This window comes from Pristis pectinata, chromosome 15 (assembly GCF_009764475.1).
Source record: "Pristis pectinata isolate sPriPec2 chromosome 15, sPriPec2.1.pri, whole genome shotgun sequence".
NCBI classification, from domain to species: Eukaryota; Metazoa; Chordata; class Chondrichthyes; order Rhinopristiformes; family Pristidae; genus Pristis; species Pristis pectinata.
The window spans coordinates 6,453,400-6,477,021 of NC_067419.1; the positions used below are offsets into that span (position 1 = coordinate 6,453,400).

Here is a 23,622-nt window from a genome sequence, read left to right on the forward strand (position 1 = left end):
CGGAAGACTGATCTTACATCCTCCACTGTGATCACAGGTTCAGCTGCGTTGGTGGCTGTCAGGGTGGATGCTGACAATCCACTTCCCTTCTGTTCAAAACGCGCATAGAATGCGTTAAGTTCATCAGGAAGGGATGTACTGTTGTTAGCTATGCAGCCCGACTTCGTCTTGTAGCCTGTTATTGGCATGTAAGCCCTGCCATAACTGGTGGCTGGTCAGGGACTTTTTAAGTTGAGTTGGTATTGCCTCTTGGCATCCCTGATAGCTTTTCGAAGGTCATACCTTGACTTCTTGTACAGATCAGGTTCACCAGATTTGTGTGCAGCAGTCCTCGCCTTCAGTAGGGAGTGGATCTCCCGGTTCATCCATGGTCTCCTGTTTGGGAACACCCGGATTGTCTTCTTTGCCTACATTAGGTCCACATTCTCTGCCTTGCCTATTCAAGTGCCTGTCTAAAGAACTCTTATAAAGGAAGTTGTACCTGCCTCTACATCCTCCTCTGGCAGTATGTTCCAATATATCAATCACTGTGTGAAAAACTTGCCCCTCAGACACCACTGCCAAGAAAGCTCACTAGCACCTCTACTTTCCCAGATGGCTAAAGAAATTTGGCATGTCCCCATCGACCCTTACCAATTTTTATAGATGCACAATAGAAAGCATCCTATCCAATGCATCAGGGCTTGGTATGGCAACTGCTCTGCCTGTGACCACAAGAAACTGCAGAGAGTTGTGTTCACAGCCCAGCACATCACAGAAACCGGCCTCCCCTTCATGGACTCTGTCTACACTTCCTGCTGCCTCGGTAAAGCAGCCAACATAATCAAAGACCCCACCAACACTGGACATTCTCTGCTCTCCCCCCTCCCATTGAGCAGAAGATAAAAAAGCCTGAAAGCACGTACCACCAGGCTCAAGGACAGTTTCTATCCTGCTGTTATGACTATTGAACGGTTCCCTCGTATGATAAAACGGACTCTTGACCTCTCAATCTACCTCGTTATGGTCTTGCACCTTATTATCTGCCTGTACTTTCTCTGTAACTGTAACACTATATTCTGCATTGTTATTGTTTTACCTTGTACTACCTTGATGCACTGTTTTTACCAATTTACTCTCTAAATCTCCACCCTCTCACTTTAAACCTATGCCCTCTACTTTTGGGGGTCATAGGAAAAAGATTCTATCTACCCCATTTATATGCCTCATAATTTTATATGCCTCTCTCAGGTCACCCCTCAGCCTCCTTCAGTTCAGCAAAATAAGTTTAACCTATTCACTTTGTCCTTATACCTACAGTCCTCCAATCCATGCAACATTCTGGTGAACCTCCTCTGCACCTTCTCCAGTTGTAATCACATCATTCCCAAAACCCATGAGAATTTTAAATACCTCAATACCTCTCATTCTTAATTGTAGAGAACATTAATCTCATAGGGACCATATCGTCATGCTTCTTTAATCAACAGGGCCCCATTTCCCATGCTCCTTTTAAGCTCAGTTGTTCACTAGAAAATTTATATTACTGTGTAACATCCAAAAAAAAGCAAATTAAAACAGCCTTAGGGTAGTAATAGGAGTAATATCCAATAGTCTGGAAAATTTACCAGTCCAACATTACTAAAGTCCTGAGTGTGCCAGATCATTGGAGTTTTACTCTCCAGGAATCATTCATAAGCACAAACCAATCTTCACACTACTTCCATGGAGAGCGTCGATACTTAAAGCTGCAGTTGGTTTTGAAATCATCAGGTGCAGATGTGTAAACAAAGGTGGCTCCGAGAAGCAGCTGCTGAAATGTTACACAGCTGGAAAGCACAGTGCAAGTTGTCTGAAAACTGAGGAACCAAACATTTTCTGTATAAATACAGTGATCAATGCGTACATGTTTGTCCAATATTGGAATAGAGCAAGTGTGACATAACCACCCTGAATAGTTGGTCGAATGTACAGGGGAATAGAATGATAATGATCCACATGGAGATTTGGGACAAAGGGCTACATTAATTGGATTCCAATCAACACCTTGAGAGAGATAGTGAAACTCAAAGGCACGATGCAGTGATGAGATCAGGATAAGGAACATCCATGGAAAGGTACCATCGTGAGGTGTGAACTGCATCTGGTGGCTGTGAACAGCCGTTCAATAACAGGGAAACAACTGTTTCAACTGCCCATGCATTAGAACCTCTAAACATTTTAGAGATACAGTATTTGGCAACATTAAAATACAAATGCACTCTAACTCAAACTTATGCATAAGACCACAGGAAGTCCCTGATGGCTACGTGGCCAGCTAGGCTCACTGCAAATGTCATTCACCATTGGTGGACTATCACCTAATATTAAGCTCAGTCCATTTGATTCTTCCACTGCATTCCAACACCCCATCTCCCCTGCTCATAGGCGCGTCCTTTTGCATCTATGGTGTCAGAATCTAAATGGCTTTCAAGCCACAGCAGGTCATTACAAGCAACTCTACACCAACACCAGATCACAGAAAGAACAGCCCCTTGAACGCTGGGTGACAAAAGGAGACATTTGTAGTTCCTAGTGACAACAGAAGCAGCACCACCCCCACTTCACCACCTAACCAGAGGTCCCATTGGAAACACATTTAGTTCAGGTCCCAGCAGGATCCCATTCTAGACCCAAGTACCAACATGAGCAGCCTCCATCTCCACAAGAGCATCCTCTATTTCAAGATCACAACACACGCTTAATGCCAAAAGGTCATGGAAGAATTCTTCTTTTGTCAAAATATGAGCCATTCTCTATCTCAGATCACAGCAGAGGACCTTCTGACTCCAGATCAATGTAGCCAGTCTATCTAATCCCGAGTCAAAATAAGTGCCCATTTACTTCAGGAAGTGGCATAGTTAACATTAGGAGAAATTGGCTATAATTTAGGCTGTGAGTTTGATGGCAAAATTTTAATCAGAAACATTCAGAGCTAATGTGATGTGAATTGCAAGGGTTAAAAAGAGTCAAGCTATATTGTGGTCATATCCTGAGCAACACAGAGACACAAGAGATTCTGCCTGCCAAAATAATGGTTGAGTTATTATTCAGCAGATGCAGTTTAAAAAGATGTTTTGCAGACAAAGGGTGAGAACTGCTATTTTTTTTTTAATTTCACTATAAATTTACAGCAATGTCTGTTGGAAAATGGCTTACAAGCAGTTTGTTTTTGTTAGCCTGGGCAAAAGTTATAAAAGTTTGTTATTCAATCAAGTTATGTATTTAAAGTCTTTGAGAACTTGGCTCAGTACCAAGGTTGAAAGCCACGAAGAAGGGCATCATGTCTTACTGGGTAAGAAGTCTTTATTTGCAGAGAACAGCTACCTTAAACAAGGAAGAAACATGGTTGGTGGGAGCTTTTGCTACAGTAAGAATATAAGCAATTAGGTAATAGCAGTGCCCTCACAAACAGGGTAGGGAGGTCAATTAAAATCAGGCTCACTTGGAGAAAAGAGATGCCAGAACTGGCATAGGTTAGACCTGCCATTTTAGGCAGAGATGACCAAGTAGTAAAAATTTTAAAAAAAAGATACAAGGATGGAGGAGAAATCTGCTGAACAGAGGAGCATCCATCATCTCATGGTTTAGTGATTTTGCTTTGGATATTGACCAAGCAGAATTATGAAAAGAAGAAGAAAAGGAAGTACACACCAGCTATTCTACCCATGTCAGTCCGGTAAATCATTTATTTAACAACACAGGCAACCAAGTATTAATGATTACTTGTCTGGTCAATGTAGCTGCAGCCAGCATTCACTTGAAGGGGTTTGACAGTAGGGCTCAGGAATGCCTCATGCAAAAATTTTCGCAAATGTCATTCAAGAGTATACCAAATCATTCAGAAGAAATGAAACTGTCAGCTGGGGGGGGGGGGGAGGGGCAGCTCCTACTGTGAAATATTCAACCAGTTGGTGGGTCAGTGATGGACAGAACAAATTTAACTGCAACATCTGCAGAATCCGTGCCAAGAGAAAGCCTAAACATCTTCATGGAGTCAGTCTGAACAGTTTTGTGGAAAGCTGCTCCCTTCCCTTAAAGTAACAGCAGACTTTTTGTTTTATTATATACCAAAAATTAAATCCCATTAAAGTGAACTTGAAGAAACTTGAGTGAGCATTTGAAAAATTGAAAACCACTGATTTGGTCCGTCTGCCTTCTTACAGTTAGAACAAATCTGTCATGTTGCTTGGTTTGGACCAGCCCTTACTTGATAGTCATAATGCAATGTTCAGATATTCCTGTGTTGTTGGCATCTTAATGCTGTTGATACAGCCTTACTAAGACTGAAATGTTGTCTGTGAAAAATGTCAGCCGAATCGCAGCTGATTTTCTAAGCCATAAATCTTTGCCTTTAGATTCTTGAGCTCTGCTTGGATTATCTTTGACTGGTTATTTGATTGACGCACCTCATGAAGTATAGCAAGATCCTGGTCAGGACCAATTCCAAGTGTTACCTGCCGAGAGAAAAGGATGGTACTGAAACATTAAACTGAAGAGGGTGTGGATCAAACTACTGAATTAAAAAAAATACACCCTAAAATTGAGGAGAGGAATTGGCCATTTCTGGTTGTACAAGTCATTTGTGTTACCCCGCCCAATAAACTGTTGAAGTCCTAATTACATTTCTTCCATAAATGACTTTGAACCACTTCAAGCACCACGTAAATGAAATTCTGCATCGTATCCTCATTTATTTATTTTTTGCAAACGGGCATTGCTAGCAAGGCTACATTTGCTGCCCATCCCTAATTGCCCTTGAGAAGGTGGTGGTGAGCTTGTGCTCTTGAACCACTATAGCCCTTCTGGTGAAGGTACTTCCACAGTGCTGTTGGCTAGGTAATTCCAAGATTTAGACCCATTGACAATGAAGGACCAGCAGTTTATTTCCAAATCAGGACTGTGCGTGATTTGGAAGGAAACCTTCAAGTGGTGGTGTTCCCATATGCTTGCTGTCCTTGTCCTTGGTGGCAGATGTCATGGGTTTGTGAGGTGCTGTCCAAGTTGCCTAGGTAAACAACTTTATTCATTTGGTCAATGGTACACCCTGCAGCTACTCTGCACAGATGGTGTGGGTAATGAATCTTTCAGATGGTGCACGAGACGCCAATCAAACAGGCTGCTTTATCCTGGATGGTGAAAGCTTCTGGAGGGTTGTTGGATTTACACATCCAGTTAAGTGGAGACTATTCCATTGTGCTGCTCACTTGTACCTTTCAGAAGATGGAAAGGATTGGGGTGGCAGAGCTTAGTCATTTGCCACAGCCTCCGATTTGCTCTCTTGTGTTTCTGGTCAAGGACGAATCCCACAATGCAGTGGTGGTGGACTCGGTGGTGGTATTGCCAACGAATACAAGGATAGATGGTTAGGCTCTCTTGTCACTGCCTAACATTTACGAGGTGTGAATGTTATTTGCTATTTTTCAGCCCATGACTAAATGTTGTGCAGGTCTTGGTGTATTGAACAACCAGAAGTCAACATCCCCAGTTGTGATTTTACAATGGAAGGAATGTCATTCATGAAGCAGCTGAAGATGGTTGGGCAGATACTGCTGCAAGGAACTTCTGCAAGGAACTTCTGCAGTGATACCCAGTGGCTGGGTGTTTGATCTGCAACAACCACAACCCTTTGTACGAGGTACGGCTCCAACTACAGGACCACACAGGGAGAGAGTCACGTGTGCAGATTTTTCTTCTCACCTTTGATAATATATTTGCCTTTGATGCGACATGAAGGTTCAAAGAATGATTATGACTGGGAATAAAATGCCCACCCCATAAAATCAGCCAAGTCCTTGTGGAGTTTGGAAGAATGAGCCCCATTCTTAATGTGACCTTAACAATCAGTGGGATTGACAAGCTAATGCTGAAAGAATTCTTCCCATGGCTGCGGACTCGAGTCAGGATACATAATGGTTTACCAGTTAGGATACGGAGCAATTTCTTCAGCTGACAGGTTGTGGATCATTGGAATCGTCAATTCATGAGCATCTTGAACACTGAATGATCGCTTTTTGGGCACTAAAAAATCTTTTTCCCACTTTTATTCATTTTCTTCAGGATCTGGGCATTGATGGCAATCCAGCATTTATTACCCATCATAATTGCCTTTGAACAGGGGTGGCAAGCCACCTTCTTAAACCACTGCAATACCCCTGGTGAAAGCACTCACACAATACAATTGGGTTCCAGATTTAGGCCCAATGATGATAAAGGAATGGTAATACATTTCCAAGGTTGTTTCCTGGGAGGGTACAACTGTCACACAAGGAGAGATTAGATGAAGTACATTTTGATTTACTGGAGCTAAGAGGAATGAGATAAATATATGAAACTTACAAATTCTGGTAGTGCAAAAAGACTGGATGTAGGAAGGACGTTTCCCCTGGCTCAAGTGTCTAAAACACTCAGCTTACAGAGACTCAGGACCATGATGAGGGGAAATTTCTTCACTTATAGAGTTGTTCACCCATGGAATTTGCTACCACAGAGGGCTGTGGAGGTCAAGTCACTGAATATTGCAGTAAGGAGGCTGGTAAAATTTCCAGTTGCAAAAAGCATCAAGAGGTCTGGGGAGCAAGTAGGATATACGAGATTGAAACAGATGATCAGCCATGATCATGTTGAGTCATGGAGAAGGCTTCTATTTTCCATTTTTAAGCCAGGAAGGTGTGCAACTTGGAGGTGGTGTCCCCACAATACCTGAAGCCCTTGTCCTTCTTGGGGATAGAGGTCACGGGCTTGGGACGTGCTGCAAGAATAGCCTGGATAAGATAATTGCAATTCATTTTGTCGAAGGTACACAGTGCAACCAGAACGCCAGTACTGGAGGGATTCAGACAGAAAAATGGAGATTACATAGTTCATTCATTACTTTTATGATGAGGCATGTCACCTCTCTTGTTTCTTACATTCTTACACACTGTACACTCAAGCCTCTGTATTTATGGCTGAAACACTTGCATCACACCTATACACCGCTCTGTGATCTTATACCTCATCTACACATGGTTCTATGCTCTCTATACAAGCCTCTGAACTGCTTGCTGCCTGTACCTCATAGTAAATATCATTTTTTTTTAGTAAATGGACAAGCAAATCCCAGGTTGCTGAGTTTTTAAGATTAATACACTAAGTTATAAAATATATTCTTAGAACTGGCAGGTGACTAGAGAGCATGTTCTTTATCAAAGCTTCAGAGAATGATTGAGAAATATGCTTAAATGGCAGAGCGGTATATTGGTGACTATTATATGCGCAAGCCTACCTTGAACAGCTGCTTCTCCACGTCTTTTAGCCTCTGCCGCAGCAGCTTTATGTCATTTTTAAAGCCTTCTACTTCCATGGCTCGTCGCTTTTCCAGTGCTTCATACCGCCGTGTCATTAACTGAAGCCGCTTCACTGTTTTATCAGAACGCTCCTGTATCAAGAAGCACATCCTGTATCAGCGCGTGGTTACGTTGCAGGGTGATTAGTCAGAGTCATACAGCACGGAATCAGGCCTTTCGGCCCAACTGGTCCATGCCGATTAAGATGCCCATCCAAGCTAGTCCCATTAATCTGAAATAAAAACCGAAAATGCTGGCAGACATTCAGGGAAACAGTTGACAGTTTAGACCAGAGACCCTTTGGCAGAACTAGCGAATTCCAAGACAGTCTTTGACCTGAAATGTTAACCGATTCCCCTTCCACAGATGCTGCCTGCCCTGTTGAACGCTACCAGCATTTTGTGTCTTTATTCAGATTTTCAGCACCTGCAGTTTTTTTGATTTTCACTTGTAAGTAATCTAGAAACCTGGACTAACAACTGAGAGACCAGAGTTCCCACCATAGCAACTGTAGAATTTAAAGTCAGTTAATAATTTGGAGTTCTAGAAAAACACAAGCCATTAGTAATTATGACTACAAAAGTACCACATCTTTTTAATAACCTGTCTGGTTCACTGATGTCCTTCGGGAGACATCCTCATCCTACAAGGGCCACTTATGACTCTAGCCCCTCTAACATGCTTGACTCAAAGGGTCTAGCATTTCAATGGTACCCTAACTACCATGTTGAAACAGAGGAAGTAATCTGAACAAACTACCCTGCATTGACCTAGACTCCAAGTTTAGACCCAGTAGCCCAGCTGACCTTGCAATGACCTCCTCAAACATGTGGTGATTGGTGAGTAAGAGAGCTGCCTCAATCTGATGTTGTAATGGGCAACGGGAGTAGCTTGCCATCACATCCCTCCAACTGGACCTGTTATTGTATAGTTACCACATTTCATCTGCTAACTGGTTTGTGAACACAAACCTATCACCTTTACCTGCATTTCTTCCTGGGTTAATGGCTTTAGGAATGCTTATAGCTTTTTCCATCCTGTAGCTATTCCATAGTCTGCCCACCTGGAGCCATAAGTCAATTAGGTCTTTCCTACATATCTCCATCTGTACTTCATTATCTTCAGTGGGCTGTGTTACTGTTTGTAATCTGTAATCCCACCAGGTCTGACTTGTTTAATAGGGCAGAGACATTTGTTCTGCTACAACACACTATACCATCGATGTCAACATCCCACTTGCCACAAACATACTCTCTAAAGATGTTCTGTAACTCAAGGGTATCCATAAGGTAATGCTGATCATAAGCAGCAGCAAAAAATATACACCACCATAATCTAAATACTTGGCCTGGTAATATCCCTCAATCTACCACAGCCATCAAGCCAGGGGATCAAGCCTGGTTTATCTAATGAATTGACCATTGTACTGCAATTTAACCAGAAAATAAATTAGTACACTTAAAAGTTTCTATGATTTTTTATAGATTGTATTCAAAACATTTGCTCTGTTTCTCTTCCCACAGATGTCGCCTGGCCTGGTCAGTATTTCCAACATTTTCTGTCTAGTTTTAATATTTTGTTATCTTACTCTATTTAAATACTAATGTTCTTTTTCATTCTTCCTTCCGAAGCGGATAACTTCACATTTTCATACATTTACTCCAGCTGCCAACTTTTTGACGCTCTCTTCACCGATCTATAGATACCCATTTTCTGAGGGTTAGCCATTCCTTCATCAAGGAGAAAGCTCCAGTGGAGATTAGAACATTTCTCACACAAAGTGGTTGTAGTTGTTCAAGCCCCAGGACTACCACATTGTTATAAACACTCCTCAAAGCAGGACCCAGGCTTCAACAATGATCTATGATCAAGAATTGTACAACATTCAACTCCAATCATAGCTCCAAAAAAATAACGTATGTGGCAACACCTAGAAAATGTCCAGACAGGAGCTAATAACATGCAGTTACAGCTGTGCTACCTGAATGCCAAGTAATATCAATTTCCAACAAGAGAGATTAAGCAGCCATCCTTGATAATACTCCAACTTCATCAGTTTTATCGGTCAGGCTTCTTGCATTAAAATAAATGCACTTTAACCTATCTGCCTTATCATGCCCTACTCTTCTTACTGGACCTGCTTGGTTAATTATTTTTGACTCCAACTTCCCATCTGCTGTCCTACTGTTCAGCATCCCATTCCCCTACCAGATTACGTTCAATTCTCCCTAGCAGCATAAGCAAACATCCCTGCAAGGATATTGGTCCCCTTGCAGTTCAGGTGCAACCCGTTGTACTTGTACAGGTGCAACCTTCCCCAGAAGAGGCCCCAATGATCCGAGTCTCTAAAGACCTCCCTCCTGCACCACACCTTTAGCCACGCATTTACTTGACCTAACTTCTTATTTCTATACACACTAGCGTGTGGCATAGCTGGCAATCCAGAGATTACAATATTGGAGGTCCTACTCTTTAACCCACCTAACTCCCCAAATTCATTTTGCAGGACATCATGCCTCTACTCACGTCGTTAGTATCAATGTGTACCACAACCTCTGGCTGATTACTCTTCCCTTTCAGAATGCCCTGCAGCTACTCCAAGGTATCTCTGATCCAAGCACGAGGGAGGCAACATGCTTTCTGGGAGTAGTACAGCCTCTCCACCCCCCCAGTCCCCTGTCATCCTGTTTCTTTCCCCTCCACCAACTCCATCTGCCCATCACCTACACACTCCTCGCACTGGGTCCCCTACCATTCCCATCTGCTCACTTACCTTCTTTCGTGCTTCCTTTCTTATCAGATTTCACCATCTGCAGGCCTTTGTTGCCTCTACCTATCATCTCCCAGTCTGTCACTATTCCCACTCTCCCCTCTGCCTATTATTGGAACTGGTTTATTACTTGTACTGAGGTACAGTGAAAAACTTGTCTTGCATACAAGATCAATTCATTACAGTGCTTTGAGGTAGTACAAGGTAAAACAATACAGAATACAGAATAAAGTGTAACGGCTACAGAGTAAATGCAGTGCAGGTAAACACTAAGGTTCAAGGCCATAACAAGGTAGATTGTGAGGTCAAGAGTTCATCTTACCACACTAGGGAACAGTTCAATAGTCTTAACAGTAGGATAGAAGCTGTCCTTGAGCCTGGTGGTACATGCTTTCAGGCTTTTGTATCTTCTGCCCAATGGGGTGGGTAGGGTCTTTGATTATTGTCCCTCCTCTCCTGGATCCAGCTATCACTTCACAGCTCTTGCTCCACCCCTTCCCCTCGTGTTTTTATACTGGCCCTCTCTCTCCTCTAGGTTTTCAGGCCAGATGAAGGATTTCGAACTGTAATACTGACTCTCCATTTCCCTCTGCTGATGCGACCCAACTCACCAAGTTCTACCAGCAGTTTTTTTTAACTGTTTGGCAGTCTTGTTCATGGCTCACCTTGTCTTTATTCTCCCCTGCTGTCCAGCTGAGACAACCAAGGTGCGATAGACTTTAGTCTTGCTGCTTTTCCAAGAGACTATCGCCCCAACAGTATCCAAAAAGGTATATCTGTTTGAGAAGAGGATGGCCACAGGGGACCCCTGCATGATTTGTTTACTACTCTTCTTGGAACATCATCCATCGTCTTTTTGCCTGTGATGGGACCAGCTTGCTAAATATGCTATCCACAATACTCTCAACATCGTGGATGCTCCAGACAGCCCATCCCCTGCTCCAGCAATCGTTTCTCCTTCCAAAGATGCTGCCTGACTTGCTGAGTGTTACTGGCACTTTTTTTGTCAATCTATTTATTCCTAAACTAATCCCATTCCACTTCCCCCCCCCCCCCCCCCCCACTATAATCTTCATCAACTCCTTCACCCCCCACACACCCACTCTCCTGCTACCCATCTGTACTGGGGCAACTTACATAGCCAATGATCTTTCCAATCATCTCCGACTTGTGGGAGGAAACCAGTTTTCCCTTGAATTCAGTGGACTTGAATCTGCAAATAAATTTATTTTGTGTAGACCCTTTGAAAGTCCACAAATACAATACCGGCCTCATCAGATACAACTGAAACACACCGCATCCTTACCTTAAACAGCTGCCGCCCTATGTCTCCTTCTTCTCGCGTGTGTGCCAGATTGTCTTCAAGTGTCACACACTGCTCCCTGTACATGTCTGCCAATCGATGTGCCTGGTTTAATTGGTCCTCCAGTGACTGGGAAAGACAGTAACATTTCATGATATATTCAATGAATTCCCAAGTACTTATAATCACATTATTGTTCTATGATAACAGACAAATTAAGCTTAATAAATTCCATTTGTAGTGGTGCTGTTTTTCTGCCACTAGTTTCCACTCAAAGTAGTAGTGCTCAAACCCTCTGCAGCATTCCTACTAACAGTTAAACTTTTCACCTCTTGCACCCTTTCACTGTACCCTGAGAAAGTGATTTGAAAATAGAAATGATTAAGTTGAATGTTGTCAGAACATAACATGCTGATCTTCACACTGGCTTTGCACACTGTCCCAATATACGTAAAAGACAGCAGTCAAAATGCAATGGAGCATTAAAGTCATGGGCTCCACCTTACAGACTAGGTATTCTGCAAAGCAGTCATCCATTTTGCTTTTTGTTTCACCGATATACAAATTGAGAGCATCAAATACAGCGTGCTAAGTTTATAGTACTACAAGCAGATCACTGCTTCACCTGAAAGGAGTGTTGGGCCCCTGAGAAACAGATATGAAAGGGCAAATGTCCATCAAATGAGAGTTGCAAGGTCATCGGGACTGAAACTGCAGAATACAAAATGACCATTCAGCTCACTTGGTCTGTGCTAGTATTTAAACTGCACACAAGGATCCTCTGCACCTTAATTATATCCTCTCACCTGTGTCTCATATCCTTTTAACTTTCACCCTCATATCTGGCTCAAATCGTCACCTTAATTGCATTCAAGTCAAATCAGTCTACAGGGCAGTCAGATCTTTACCTTCATTAAAAATTCCTTCTGATTCTCCTTCATCCAAGCCATTAAAATATATTATACATTGATAACCCCTACTTATTCCACTTAACCACAGTAGAAATCATTTTGACACATCACAATATGTTTGAGTTTGATGTAGTATTCACAAGAAAGGCCTTACATAGAGATTAGGATCATTTTGGCCACACAGGCAAATCTATTGAACACAGGCAATAAATCCATGGAATATGTTCACAAAAGAATTTGCAGATTAGATCCACTTTATAGCCCAAGGAGGCAAGAGAACTATTCACCAAAAAAAAAGATGGGTAGTTCAGAGGAGAGTTAAGGGACAACATAAAACAAAGAGGAAAATAAAAGTGCATAAAAGGCAAAAACTGTGGCTGGCAGAGGTTCAATGAACAGCAAAAAGTGACAAAACTGAGCTACAAAAAGGGGTTATTAGAAGAAATAAGCAAAACCAAAAATAACATTATGTAATTATTTTAGGAATAAAATGATCAGGAGCTAAGTGAGCCTCTTTAGAACAGGCAAGGGTGGGACTGTAAATGTAAATGAGTAGGGGGATACGGGCCTAATGTGGGCAAATGGGATTAGCAGAGATAGGAATCATGAGTATGTTGGGCCAAATCTCTTCTTTCCAAGTTTCAGTCCTCTTTACTAAGGGAAATGGTAATTTCTGCCTGTCACACCTCAACAAAATCTCCCCTCAGACAACTGCAGCATGAAAATTTCCCATCCCTTCTCTATGCTATCATATCCTTTCCACACAATGACCACAATTCTAACTGTATTCTAATCAACATTTTATACCAACAATGTACTGGAGGAACTCAGTGGGTCATGCAGCATCTGTGGGGGAAAAGAAACTGTCAACATTTCAGGTCGAAACTCCAACGATTTATACTGTTCCAGCACCAATAAAGGCAAGAATCCTGAATGCCTTTTTAAACCACCTTATCTCACAGTCACGTTATCTTCAGGGATCTGGGGATATACATTCCAAGGTCATTCTATTCATTACATGTAATATTCTACAATTTAATATGTATCCCCTTGATTTATTTGGCCTCCCCAAATGCATTGCATCACATTTCACTGGTTCAAATACCACTTGCTACTACTGAGCCCACATGACCAATCCATTGATATTACTGGCAAACTTAATTGGGTTTGTAATCTATGCTTAATTAAGTGCTTTGTAAAATGCCATGTTTAATCCCATAACACTAAAGACAAATTATTAATTTAGCTAAGGAATTGTCTGAGTAGGAGAGTGGACACTCGAAAATGGCCAGGTACTCAAGCTGAATGGATATGACTGTGGAAGTATCCAACAGCATTGAGGGTATACTCACACCTCAGGGATTGCAGTGTTTCAAAAAAAAAGGCAGCTCACCACCATCTTCTCAAAGTCACCTAGGGATGGGCAGTTAAATGCTGGCTGAACCTGCAAAGCCCACGTACCTTGAATGAATAGAAAAATAAAAGAGCCAGAGTTGTGGCCAGAGTCACTGTGGTGCATCTGACAGTAGGGACTTCGTGGACAGGACTTTTAAGGAGATGATAATACCACAGTTTAAGAGCGTGTACACAGAGGGAATAGGCGACCAAAGCAGAATAATGGTTAATGGAAACAAACAAGCATAAACAGGTATTTTTCCCATGAGGCAAGATCTAACAAGGTGATGTAACACTGGGATTAGTGCTGGGGCCTCAACTTTATACAATAAGTATCTTTGATTTGGATGAAGACACCAAACAGTATGGTGTCTAAATCTGCTGATGCCACAAAGACAAGAGGAAAATTAAGTTGTGAAGAAAACATGAGGTTACAAAAGGGATTTATAGATAGGTTAAGTGAATAGGCAAAGATCTGGCAAAGGAGCATCATGTGGGAAAATGTGAAATTACCCATTTTAGCAGGAGAGGGGGAAAAAAGCATATTTTCTACATGGAGAAAGATTGCAGAGCTCTAAAATACAGAGGAATCTGGGTGTCCTGGTGCACAAGGCTGGAATGCAAGCACAGCAAGGAATTAGGAAAGCTAACAGAACGTTATCATTTATTGCAAGGGGCACTGAATACAAAAGTAAGGAGATTACTCTCCAGTTACACAGTGCATTGGTGAAACTCTGTCTAGAGTACACTCAAGGACAATAATGTGTTGGAAACAGTTCAGAGATTTACTAGACAAATACCTGGAATGGACAGGTTGTCACATCAGGAAAGGTTTGTCAGAGTAGGCTTGTATTTGCTGAGGTCTAAGTAGAGTGAGAGGGGACTTGATTGAAGCCCAACAGATCTTGACAGACGGATATGGAGACACTGAATCTCCTCATGAGAGAATTTAGAACTGGAGGTCATTAATTAAAAATAAGACATAGATGAGGCCTTTTCTTCCCCCTCACAGGGCATTATGAATCTTGGGAATTCTCTTCCTCAAAGGATAGTGAAGGCAGAGTCTTTGAATACTTTTAAGACAGAGGTAGATTTTTAATAAGGGGTTGAAAGGTTACTGTGGGTAAACAGGAATGGAGATTGAGGTTACATTCAGATCAGGCATGATCTCATTAGATTATGGAGAAGGCTGGAGGGACCAATTAGCCTACTAAAGGTGCTAATTCTTATGTTTGTGCGAATGTAAACCTTAGCATCCAGAGAACCGGAGTGCATGGGAATAGAGGTAATGCACTAACAGCACAAAGTCCTGATTAGATCGTGACACAAGACAGACAGCAGTTGTACAAAAAGATCTCACCATCACCTTCTTAAAGGACAAATTCAGAATACTGGTCTTATCAGCAACACCCACTTAGAACAGTACAGCACAGGAACAGGCCCTTCAGCCCATAATGTTGTGCTGAACAAATTAATCTAATTAGATTATCCCATCAGAAAATACATTTACTGCATTGAGCAGTTCTGAATATCACACCTTGAGGGATTCATCAATCTTGGATGGAGAGCAGCATTTTTACCAGAATAAAATCTGGACAGTTAAGGAATAAATAACAAGGAGAAACACGAAAGTTGTTTCTCTGGAGTTTAGCAAGGTCAATTTGATTGAACTTTTAACTATTATGGAAAACAAAAGCATAATTGGTTTGGGAATCTAGGACAGACAACACAGTCTAAAACTTAGGACCAGATTTTTCAAATCAACAACTAATGCTACATCCATAATTTTAAACCCAAGATATTAAGAATAAGGGGAAGTTAGATTTTGATCACAAATCAGCCACGATGAAAACAGCTTCCTCCCAAATCTCTTCCCATCCTGTCACTTATAAGGAAGCTATCCCCTTCTCCCAGTTCCTCCGCCTCATCTATTCCCATGATGAGGCTTTCCATTCTAGGACATCAGAGATGTCCTCCTTTTTCAGTAACCAGGGTTTCCCTTCCATCACCATCAATGCTGCCCTTACCTGTATCTCCTCCACTTCACACACACTCACTCCCTCCCTCCCCCCCAGCCCAACATAACAGGGACAGGGTTCCCCTTGTCCTCACCTACTATCCCACGAGCCTCCGCATCCAACACATCATTCTCTGCAACTTCCGCCACCTCCAATGGGATCCTACCACCAGGCACATCTTCCCCTCACCCCCTCTCTCCGCTTTCCACAGGGACCGCTCTCTCTGCGACTGCCTCGTCCACTCGTCCCTCCCCACTGATAAACCAAGTGCTACACGTACCCCTACACCTCCACCCTCACCACTATTCAGGGTCCCAGACAATCCTTCCAGGTGAGGCAGCACTTCACCTGCAAGTCTGAGGGTGTCATTCATTGCATCCGGTACAGCCTCCTGTACATCGGTGAGACCAGATGCAGATTGGGTGACTGCTTCATTGATCACCTTTGCTCTGTCCACTGCAACAGCCAGGACCTCCCAGTGGCCACCCACTTCAATTCCACATCCCACTACCACACTGACATGTCCATCCACAGCCTCCTCTACTGCCACGTTAAGGCCAGACGCAGGTTGGAGGAACAACACCTCATATTCTGCCTTGGGAGTCTCCAACCTGATGGCCTCAACATTTGATTTCTCGAACTTCCGGTAACCCCACCCCTTCTTTCTCTCTCCCCTCACCCCCCCTCCTGACTCTTTTGTCTTCCCTTATTCCCGTGGCTCCCTCCCCCCACCTTGATAACCTGCCCATCTCCTCTCCTCTCCTCCCCTCCTCCATCCTTTATTCCATGGTCCACTGCCCTCTCCTACTGGATTCCTTCTTCTTCAGCCCTTTGCCTCTTCTACCTATCACCTCTCAGCTTATTACATCTTGCCCCCTCCCCCACTACCTTCCCCCTCTCACCTGAACTCCCCTATTACCTGCCTGCGTGTGCTCCTGCGCCGCCCCCCCCCCCCCCCCCCCCCCCACCTTCTTATTCTGGCTTCTGCCCTCTTCCTTTCCAGAACTGATGAACGGTCTCGGCCCGAAACATTGACTGTTTATTTCGCTGGCTGGATGCTGCCCGACCTGCTGAGTTCCTCCAGCACTTTTTGTGTATTCCTCTCATTTCTATCCTGCTACGAGTTACAGTACTTCACCTGCATTCTACTGCAATATCAACTTACATTGGCCCCTTTTCAGCACGTTTTGTTTTAAAAAAGCATACACCTTTGTTCTCTACATGTCTTAGCTTCCTGCTTGAAGTAAGCTTTCTTTCTGTTATTGCAAGGATCATAGAATGAAGGCGATTGGCCAAAGAACCAAAAATGATATGGAGAAAAACATTTTCAAAGACAGTAATTAGGGTCCAGAATGTATTGCCAGAACTTTCAAACGGTCTATGGAAAAAGAGGGCAGACTCAAATTGTATAGATCAAAAGGGAGCTGGACAAGAATCTGAAAGGAAAGAATTTGCCAACTATGATCGGGGATTGGATGGTAGAGTTGGTGTGGACTCAGTGGGCTAAGTGGTTTCCTTTTAATTTGTAACCATTCTACACTCGGACTTTCCTCACTCCAAATTTTTGATACTGGGTATACTACCTTTATTTCTTCACTTCGTACCCGTTGTATCTCAAGTTCCATTGGTAACTCCTGAAGCAATTGTGTCTCATTTTCACAGCGTCTGTTTCTCAGCATGCTGCATCTGTCCAGCTCCTGCAGCAGGTGATCCTTCTCGGCCATCCAGACCTTTTCAACGTTACGCCCCTCAAATTTCAGTTGTAGGTAATCTCTGGTACTCTCGTAAAGGAGATTCTGAGTCTTTTGCAGTCTAGGGTAACACAAGGTAGTTGCAAATAAGTGATGAGAATTTCATTTTACCTCCTTGAAATAAGCCAAGAACACACCAGCTTCTTTGGCCGTTGTTAAAAATAGACAACCCCAAATACCACAGCAAAGACGCTTTACTATGAGCTCGATACTGATGAGCCCATTCCTGGGATATTACACACAGGTCTCTAACCTTCAAAGGTTACACTTGTGATAGAGGAGGTTTAGTCAGTTTGATACTTGGAATGGCTAGGAGAAGTTACCTCAGGAAGAAAGTTTAAGCAGAGTGGGCTGAGAATAAGGAGTGCTCATTGAAACATACAATGTTTGTACAAAGATCGACAGAGTAGATGCAGGAATGATGCTTGTCCTGACTGGGGTGTCTAGAAACAATGGGTCATAATCTCAGAATGAGGAGTCAGCCATTCAGGACTTCGATGAGGAGAAATTTCTTCACCCAGTTCATAAATTTTTGTGGAAGCTCATTCACTGAGTATACTCAAGACAAAGATTATCTGACACAATCTATTCTCACCCCAACCTACCTTTTTTAATTTGAGATGCCCATGAGATGTTGTATTTATACTTCTACTAATCCTTTTGTATTCTCCCTTCTCATGCACAGCTCTGCTGTCTATGTTTTTAATGCATGCATCTTTTCACGCCCTCAAATATTCCCTCACATATTTATTAGTTGACGGATTCTCAGGGGTGTTTAGAGTCAGAAAGCATTACAGCACAGAAACAGGCCCTTCGGCCCATCTAGTCCATGCCTACCTGATGTTCTGCCTAGTCCCATCTACCTGCACTTGGACCATATCCCTTCCAAACCCCTCCCATCCATGTACCTATCCAAACAGATGTTACAATTGAACCCGCATCCTCCAATTCCGCTGGCAGTTCGTTCCACACTCGCACCACCCTCTGGGTGAAGAAGTTCCTCCTCAGATTCCCCTTATATATTTCACCTTTCACCCTAAATCTATGTCCTCTAGTTCTAGTCTCACCCAACCTTAGGAGAGAAAGCCTGTATGCATTCACCCTACCTATACCCCTCATAATTTTGTATACCTCTAAGATCTCCCCTCATTCTCCTGTGCTCCAGGGAATAAAGTCCTAACCTATTCAACCTTTCCCTATAACTCTGGTCCTCAAGTCCCGGCAACATCCGTGTAAATTTTCTCTGCACTCTTTCAAGCTTATTGATATCTTTCCTGTAGGTAGGTGACCAGAACTACATTTCTCAAGATTCTATCCCTCCCACATACAGTCTTCATTCTAGTGGAAAGCCTTTGCTGCTGTTCTATTTATCCTTTCCATCTGAGTTCAGGTAGAGCCAAATCCTGAACATGGACTCCATAGTTTCTATGTTCATCTAACATTTTGAAAACAGAGATATTATATAAAGTTATTCAATTTACTCCCCGCAAAGTGCATCATTTCACACTTCTCCAAAATGACCTCCAGCCGTCATCATTATGATATTTCACCATCACCATATACTAGTTTGCCAAGCTTCAAGGATCACCGACACAACATAGCTTTCTACAACCTAGTTGAAGGTACAGAAAACATGGAGAATAAAGGACTCAAAGCTGGTTGTCTGGGACACCAAGAGTTTCTAACCATATGATCCTCAAATATCCAATTCTACCTTTACAATATCAATTAACTATTTCTGTGTAGCCCCATCCTTTGCTTTTGTTACTTCTAAACATCATAATTCTAACAGATGCCTAACTGGCTTCTCTTTTTCTTCCCCACCTTAACGTCACCCAAAACCCTGACGACACACCCCTTCTAGACATCCACGCTCTTAAAATGTTGGCCTCTTGTCTATCCCTGATTTTAATCACCCCATTGTTGCCTTGATCATCCAAGATCCTAACCTCTGAGATTTCCTTCCTAAATTTAATAAGCTGCCTGGCCACCTTAAAGATACTCCTCAAATCTTACGCAAGTTGTTAACAACATCTGGTTACCTGCCTCAGTGTTAAATTTTGTTTTATAATACTCTTATAAAGATACTGGGGATGTTTTAATATGTTGAAAATGTCAAGTAATTGTGTTTTCTGGCTCAGCCTGTGTAAACCAGCTAAAGTTATACCAGCAACAATCCAGTGGCAAAACTCTCCATAGTACACATCCTGAACTATAATACCCTCCAATATCCTTTCACATCATATCCCCATGTAGGTTATCTCTATCCTGGTGACAGAAATGACCAAACAAGTGTCAGAAGTCAAACAAATCCCCAGTACTTATGATTGTTGTACACTGCATTGACTGACTTGTCTGCCAGAGTTCTTATTTTTTCTTTATCACGTTCATGCTGCACGTGTGCCTCCTCCACACGGATCCTTCGATCCTCCAGCAATGCATCAATTTGCTCTTTTGCCAGCTGTGTCTGCTCCTGCAGCTGGGACTGCAAGGCTTCAACCTTTACAGGGTGGGTGGGGGGAAAGAAAGAGACAAGAAACAACAAATCAGCATCAGTATCAACATTATGGACAGTTACAGCAGGCTAAATATACACCAGAATAGATTCACCAGGAAGTTGCCTGCAATGGAGAGCTGTAGTTATAAGGAGAGATGGGATTGTTCTCACTGGACTGCAGGGTGACCTCATGGGTTCATACAATTTTGAGGGGCATGGACAGAGTTGATAGTTACAGTCTTTAACCCAGGGTAGGGGAGTCTAAAACCAGAGGACATAGGTTTAAGGCGAGAGGTCAAATATTTAAAGTGGTTCTCTGAGGGCAAGTTTTTCTACACAGAGGGTGCTGGTTATCTGGAATGATCTGTCAGGAGGTGATAAATGCAGATACAATGACAACATTTAAAAGGCATTTGGACAGCTACTTAGGTAGGAAGGGTATAGAAGGATATGGGCCTAATGTGGGCAAATGGGATTAGCATAGATAGACATAGTGGTTGGCGTGGACGAGATGGGCTAGCTTCTGTGCTGCATGATCCTATGATTCCCTGAGTCTGCACCATCAAGCATCTTTCTTTATACTAATCCTACCGTTATCCATCTTATAATTCCCACATTCCCATTAACTCTACCCCAGAGTCTACCACTCATTTACACACACTAGGGGCAATTAACAGTGTCCTAGTAACCTACCACCCCAACCTTTTTTGGGATGTGAGAGTGAACAGCAGCACCTGAAGGAAATCCAGTCACAGGAACAGCATGCAAAATCAACACAGACTGCATTGGAGGTCGGGATTGCACCCGGGTCACTGGAGCTGAAGGCAGCAGCTCTACGAGATGCACCACTGAGCAGCATTGTTACCTTTTTCTCCTCCACTCTCATTCATCTCCCTCTCTCTATTTACACCTCCTCTAGACCCATTATCTGCCATTAACAAACGTTTAACCATCTCAGGTAACGCCATCATGACCCACGTCATCTGCTTTCTTTTGATCTTCACTCTATCACTGTTTTTGTTCCCTGCATCTCTCCCCCTACCTGCAATTTAAAACAAGCTTGTTTTCTAACTTTACTTAATTCTGATGAAAGGTCATTGGTTAAAGGTTATTGGAAAGGGTTAAATTTATTTCCCTCTCCACAAATGCTGCCTGACTTGTTGAATATTTCCAGCATTGTTTGTATTTATTTCAGATTTCCAACATCAGCAGTTTTAAAAAAAATTTTGATTAATAGTCATCAACTGACTGTCCTTAACCTCAATTTCTGTCTCTAAACGTACACGTCAAATTTTACATAGCTCTTTAAAACCAAAAATCACCTCCTTGAGTATTAGTGATATTTCTGTATTTTATGCAAATGTTATCTAATATACAGTGACAGTTTGGGTCAGCAACACTTTACCAGAGATGCAGGTGAAACTTTGTGATCTCATTGTGTTGATTGTAATCAAAACATTTTTAATATACCTTTAAATAGCATGTTTTGGTTATACTGCTAGAGGATTGCATGCTGCTTCCCTTCAACGTCTCTTGGCATTGAGGATGATCTGATCCACTCCAGTTCAGCCACCTCAGAACCAACAGGTGGTGCTTGACCAGGTAAGTGGGTTGTACGCAGCTACATCAGTCTGGGTCACAATGGAAGACATACCTGTAATAGTAAAGTCTGATTATCTTGCTGGTAGTTTTCTGGGATAGTAGGACTGACAGCAGTGGTGACTTTAGATCCTGTTCTTTTATGACCTGGTCAAAGACAAATAAATACAACATCTTTACAAGAAATAAAACTGTTGGCAGTATACGTTAAGTTGTCAGAGTCATACAGCTCAGAAATGTACCCTTTGGCCCACAAAGTCAGCGTTAAACATCAAGCATACATTGGCAATAATCCTGTTTTATTCTCACCACATTCCTATCAACTCCCCAGCCCACTTCTATCTCTCACCTTTATTCTAGGGACAATAGCCAATTAATCGACTAACCACACATCATTGGGATATGGGAGGAAACCAGAGAACCTGGGGGGAAACCCATGTGGGCACAGGGAGAACATGCAAACTCCACGTGGTCAGCACTGGAGATTAAGATTGAATCCAGGTTGCTGAAGCCGTGAGGCAGCAGCTCTACTAGCTGCACCCCTGTGACAGTAAACAGTCTTTAATTACCTTGGCAGAAAGCAAAGTATTTCCTCATTGAATTGCAAATGTAGCCTCAGACAATTCTCCAGCTTTGTGCCATGACACAGCTATGCTTCCTCAAAATCCCAATCCAATGTGTTCCTTTCACCTGCACCTCTTGCTGCTTGTGTCCTAGCCTAATCAAACCCCCAAAACAAAAGACATAGTAGCATAATGTTAAAATACCAGAATATTGACTACTGATCTGCAGATTTCAATTCAATTTACAAGACGACAGCTGGGAAATTTAAATTCCATTAATTAAGTATGGCATTAAAGATGTTGGCATCAGCAACAGAGAAGTAATTGGAATGGTATAAAAATGCTTGGTACACTAATATCCTATGACATTTGAAATCTCCATCCTTCTCTAGTCTGGGCTATAGCCATGTTGCTGTGGGTTTTGGGTCAACTCTCAACGACCCGCAAAAAATGGCTGCAGTTTCAGAACCATTAGATAGGACCAACAAATGCCATCATCACCTACTTCCTGTGAGTGATAATATACCACTGCCCTCTCTCCTTACATATTCACCTCTTTCCATTCCCCTGCTCTTTGCACGCAACTGACCAAAAGCAGCAACCTCATATCAAAGTCTTTATTTAGTGCAAAAACCTATGAGAAGCTGTAGTAGGTCAATATACATGCATGTGTGGACAGTTTCTACAATTCTTCTTGCATGTAACAGAACCCTAAGAATAAATGCAAGTTTGATGTACTGTCAGAACATAATTTATGCAATGTAACAATTCTGCTTTGGTGTTCAACTCCTGTTGAAATATCTGTATATTTTTTAAACAAAGATCATGGGTCTGTTTGTCTTAATTCACTGTCTGGTATGGCATGAATAATCAATATTTACCACTTTTTGAAGATTTAATGTCTGTGCGTCCATGCTTCTTTGTACACTGGGGGATAATAACCTGAAAAATAATTTTAAACTGTTACTTTCTGGACATGGGGTTGGGACCCACAGAGTGTAGTACTACTAATGTTGCACATTGAACTATAGAAAATTTATGACAAAAGCAGGCCATTCAGCCTACTGTGCTGGTTTTAAAACTGCTAACTGGTCTAATCCCACTTTCCAGCACAAACCCTGCAACTCTGTGGGTCTTCAAGGGAAAATCCAATAATTTTTTTTTTAACTATTAGGAGGGCTACTATCTCTACCATCCTTTCAGGCAGCAAGTTCCGGACCCTAAACCTTCCTTCCCACCCGCGCCCCCCCGCCCCCCACCTTAATTAATAAGAACACAATTAACTGTAACCCAACAACTGGATGAACACCGCTTACAATACATACCAGACAAGTCTCAAACTTTTCATATGGCATTTTTACTTTCCATCCTAAACTGGATTGCTCTCAAAATGTACTGAAGCTATGACAAGGTGAATTTGACGAAGTAGGAAACTTCAATTATAACAGGTCAAAAAATGTACCAAAGGG

General features: G+C 42.4%; 1 protein-coding gene across 2 annotated transcripts in view; it reads right to left on the bottom strand.

The window, feature by feature from the left end:
* Positions 1 to 4,059: 4,059 nt before the first annotated feature.
* Positions 4,060 to 23,622, bottom strand: part of ccdc77 (coiled-coil domain containing 77) — a 34,687-nt gene continuing 15,124 nt past the window's right edge. For both annotated transcript variants that reach the window (XM_052030415.1, XM_052030416.1), the window contains exons 5-11: positions 23,035 to 23,095; positions 21,646 to 21,737; positions 19,846 to 19,994; positions 17,327 to 17,555; positions 11,423 to 11,548; positions 7,286 to 7,438; positions 4,060 to 4,475 (exon numbers count right to left, since the gene is read on the bottom strand). In XM_052030415.1, coding sequence (XP_051886375.1) covers positions 4,329 to 4,475; positions 7,286 to 7,438; positions 11,423 to 11,548; positions 17,327 to 17,555; positions 19,846 to 19,994; positions 21,646 to 21,737; positions 23,035 to 23,095 — 957 coding nt within the window. In that variant the 3' untranslated portion in view covers positions 4,060 to 4,328. The remainder of the gene's footprint in view (positions 4,476 to 7,285; positions 7,439 to 11,422; positions 11,549 to 17,326; positions 17,556 to 19,845; positions 19,995 to 21,645; positions 21,738 to 23,034; positions 23,096 to 23,622) is intronic.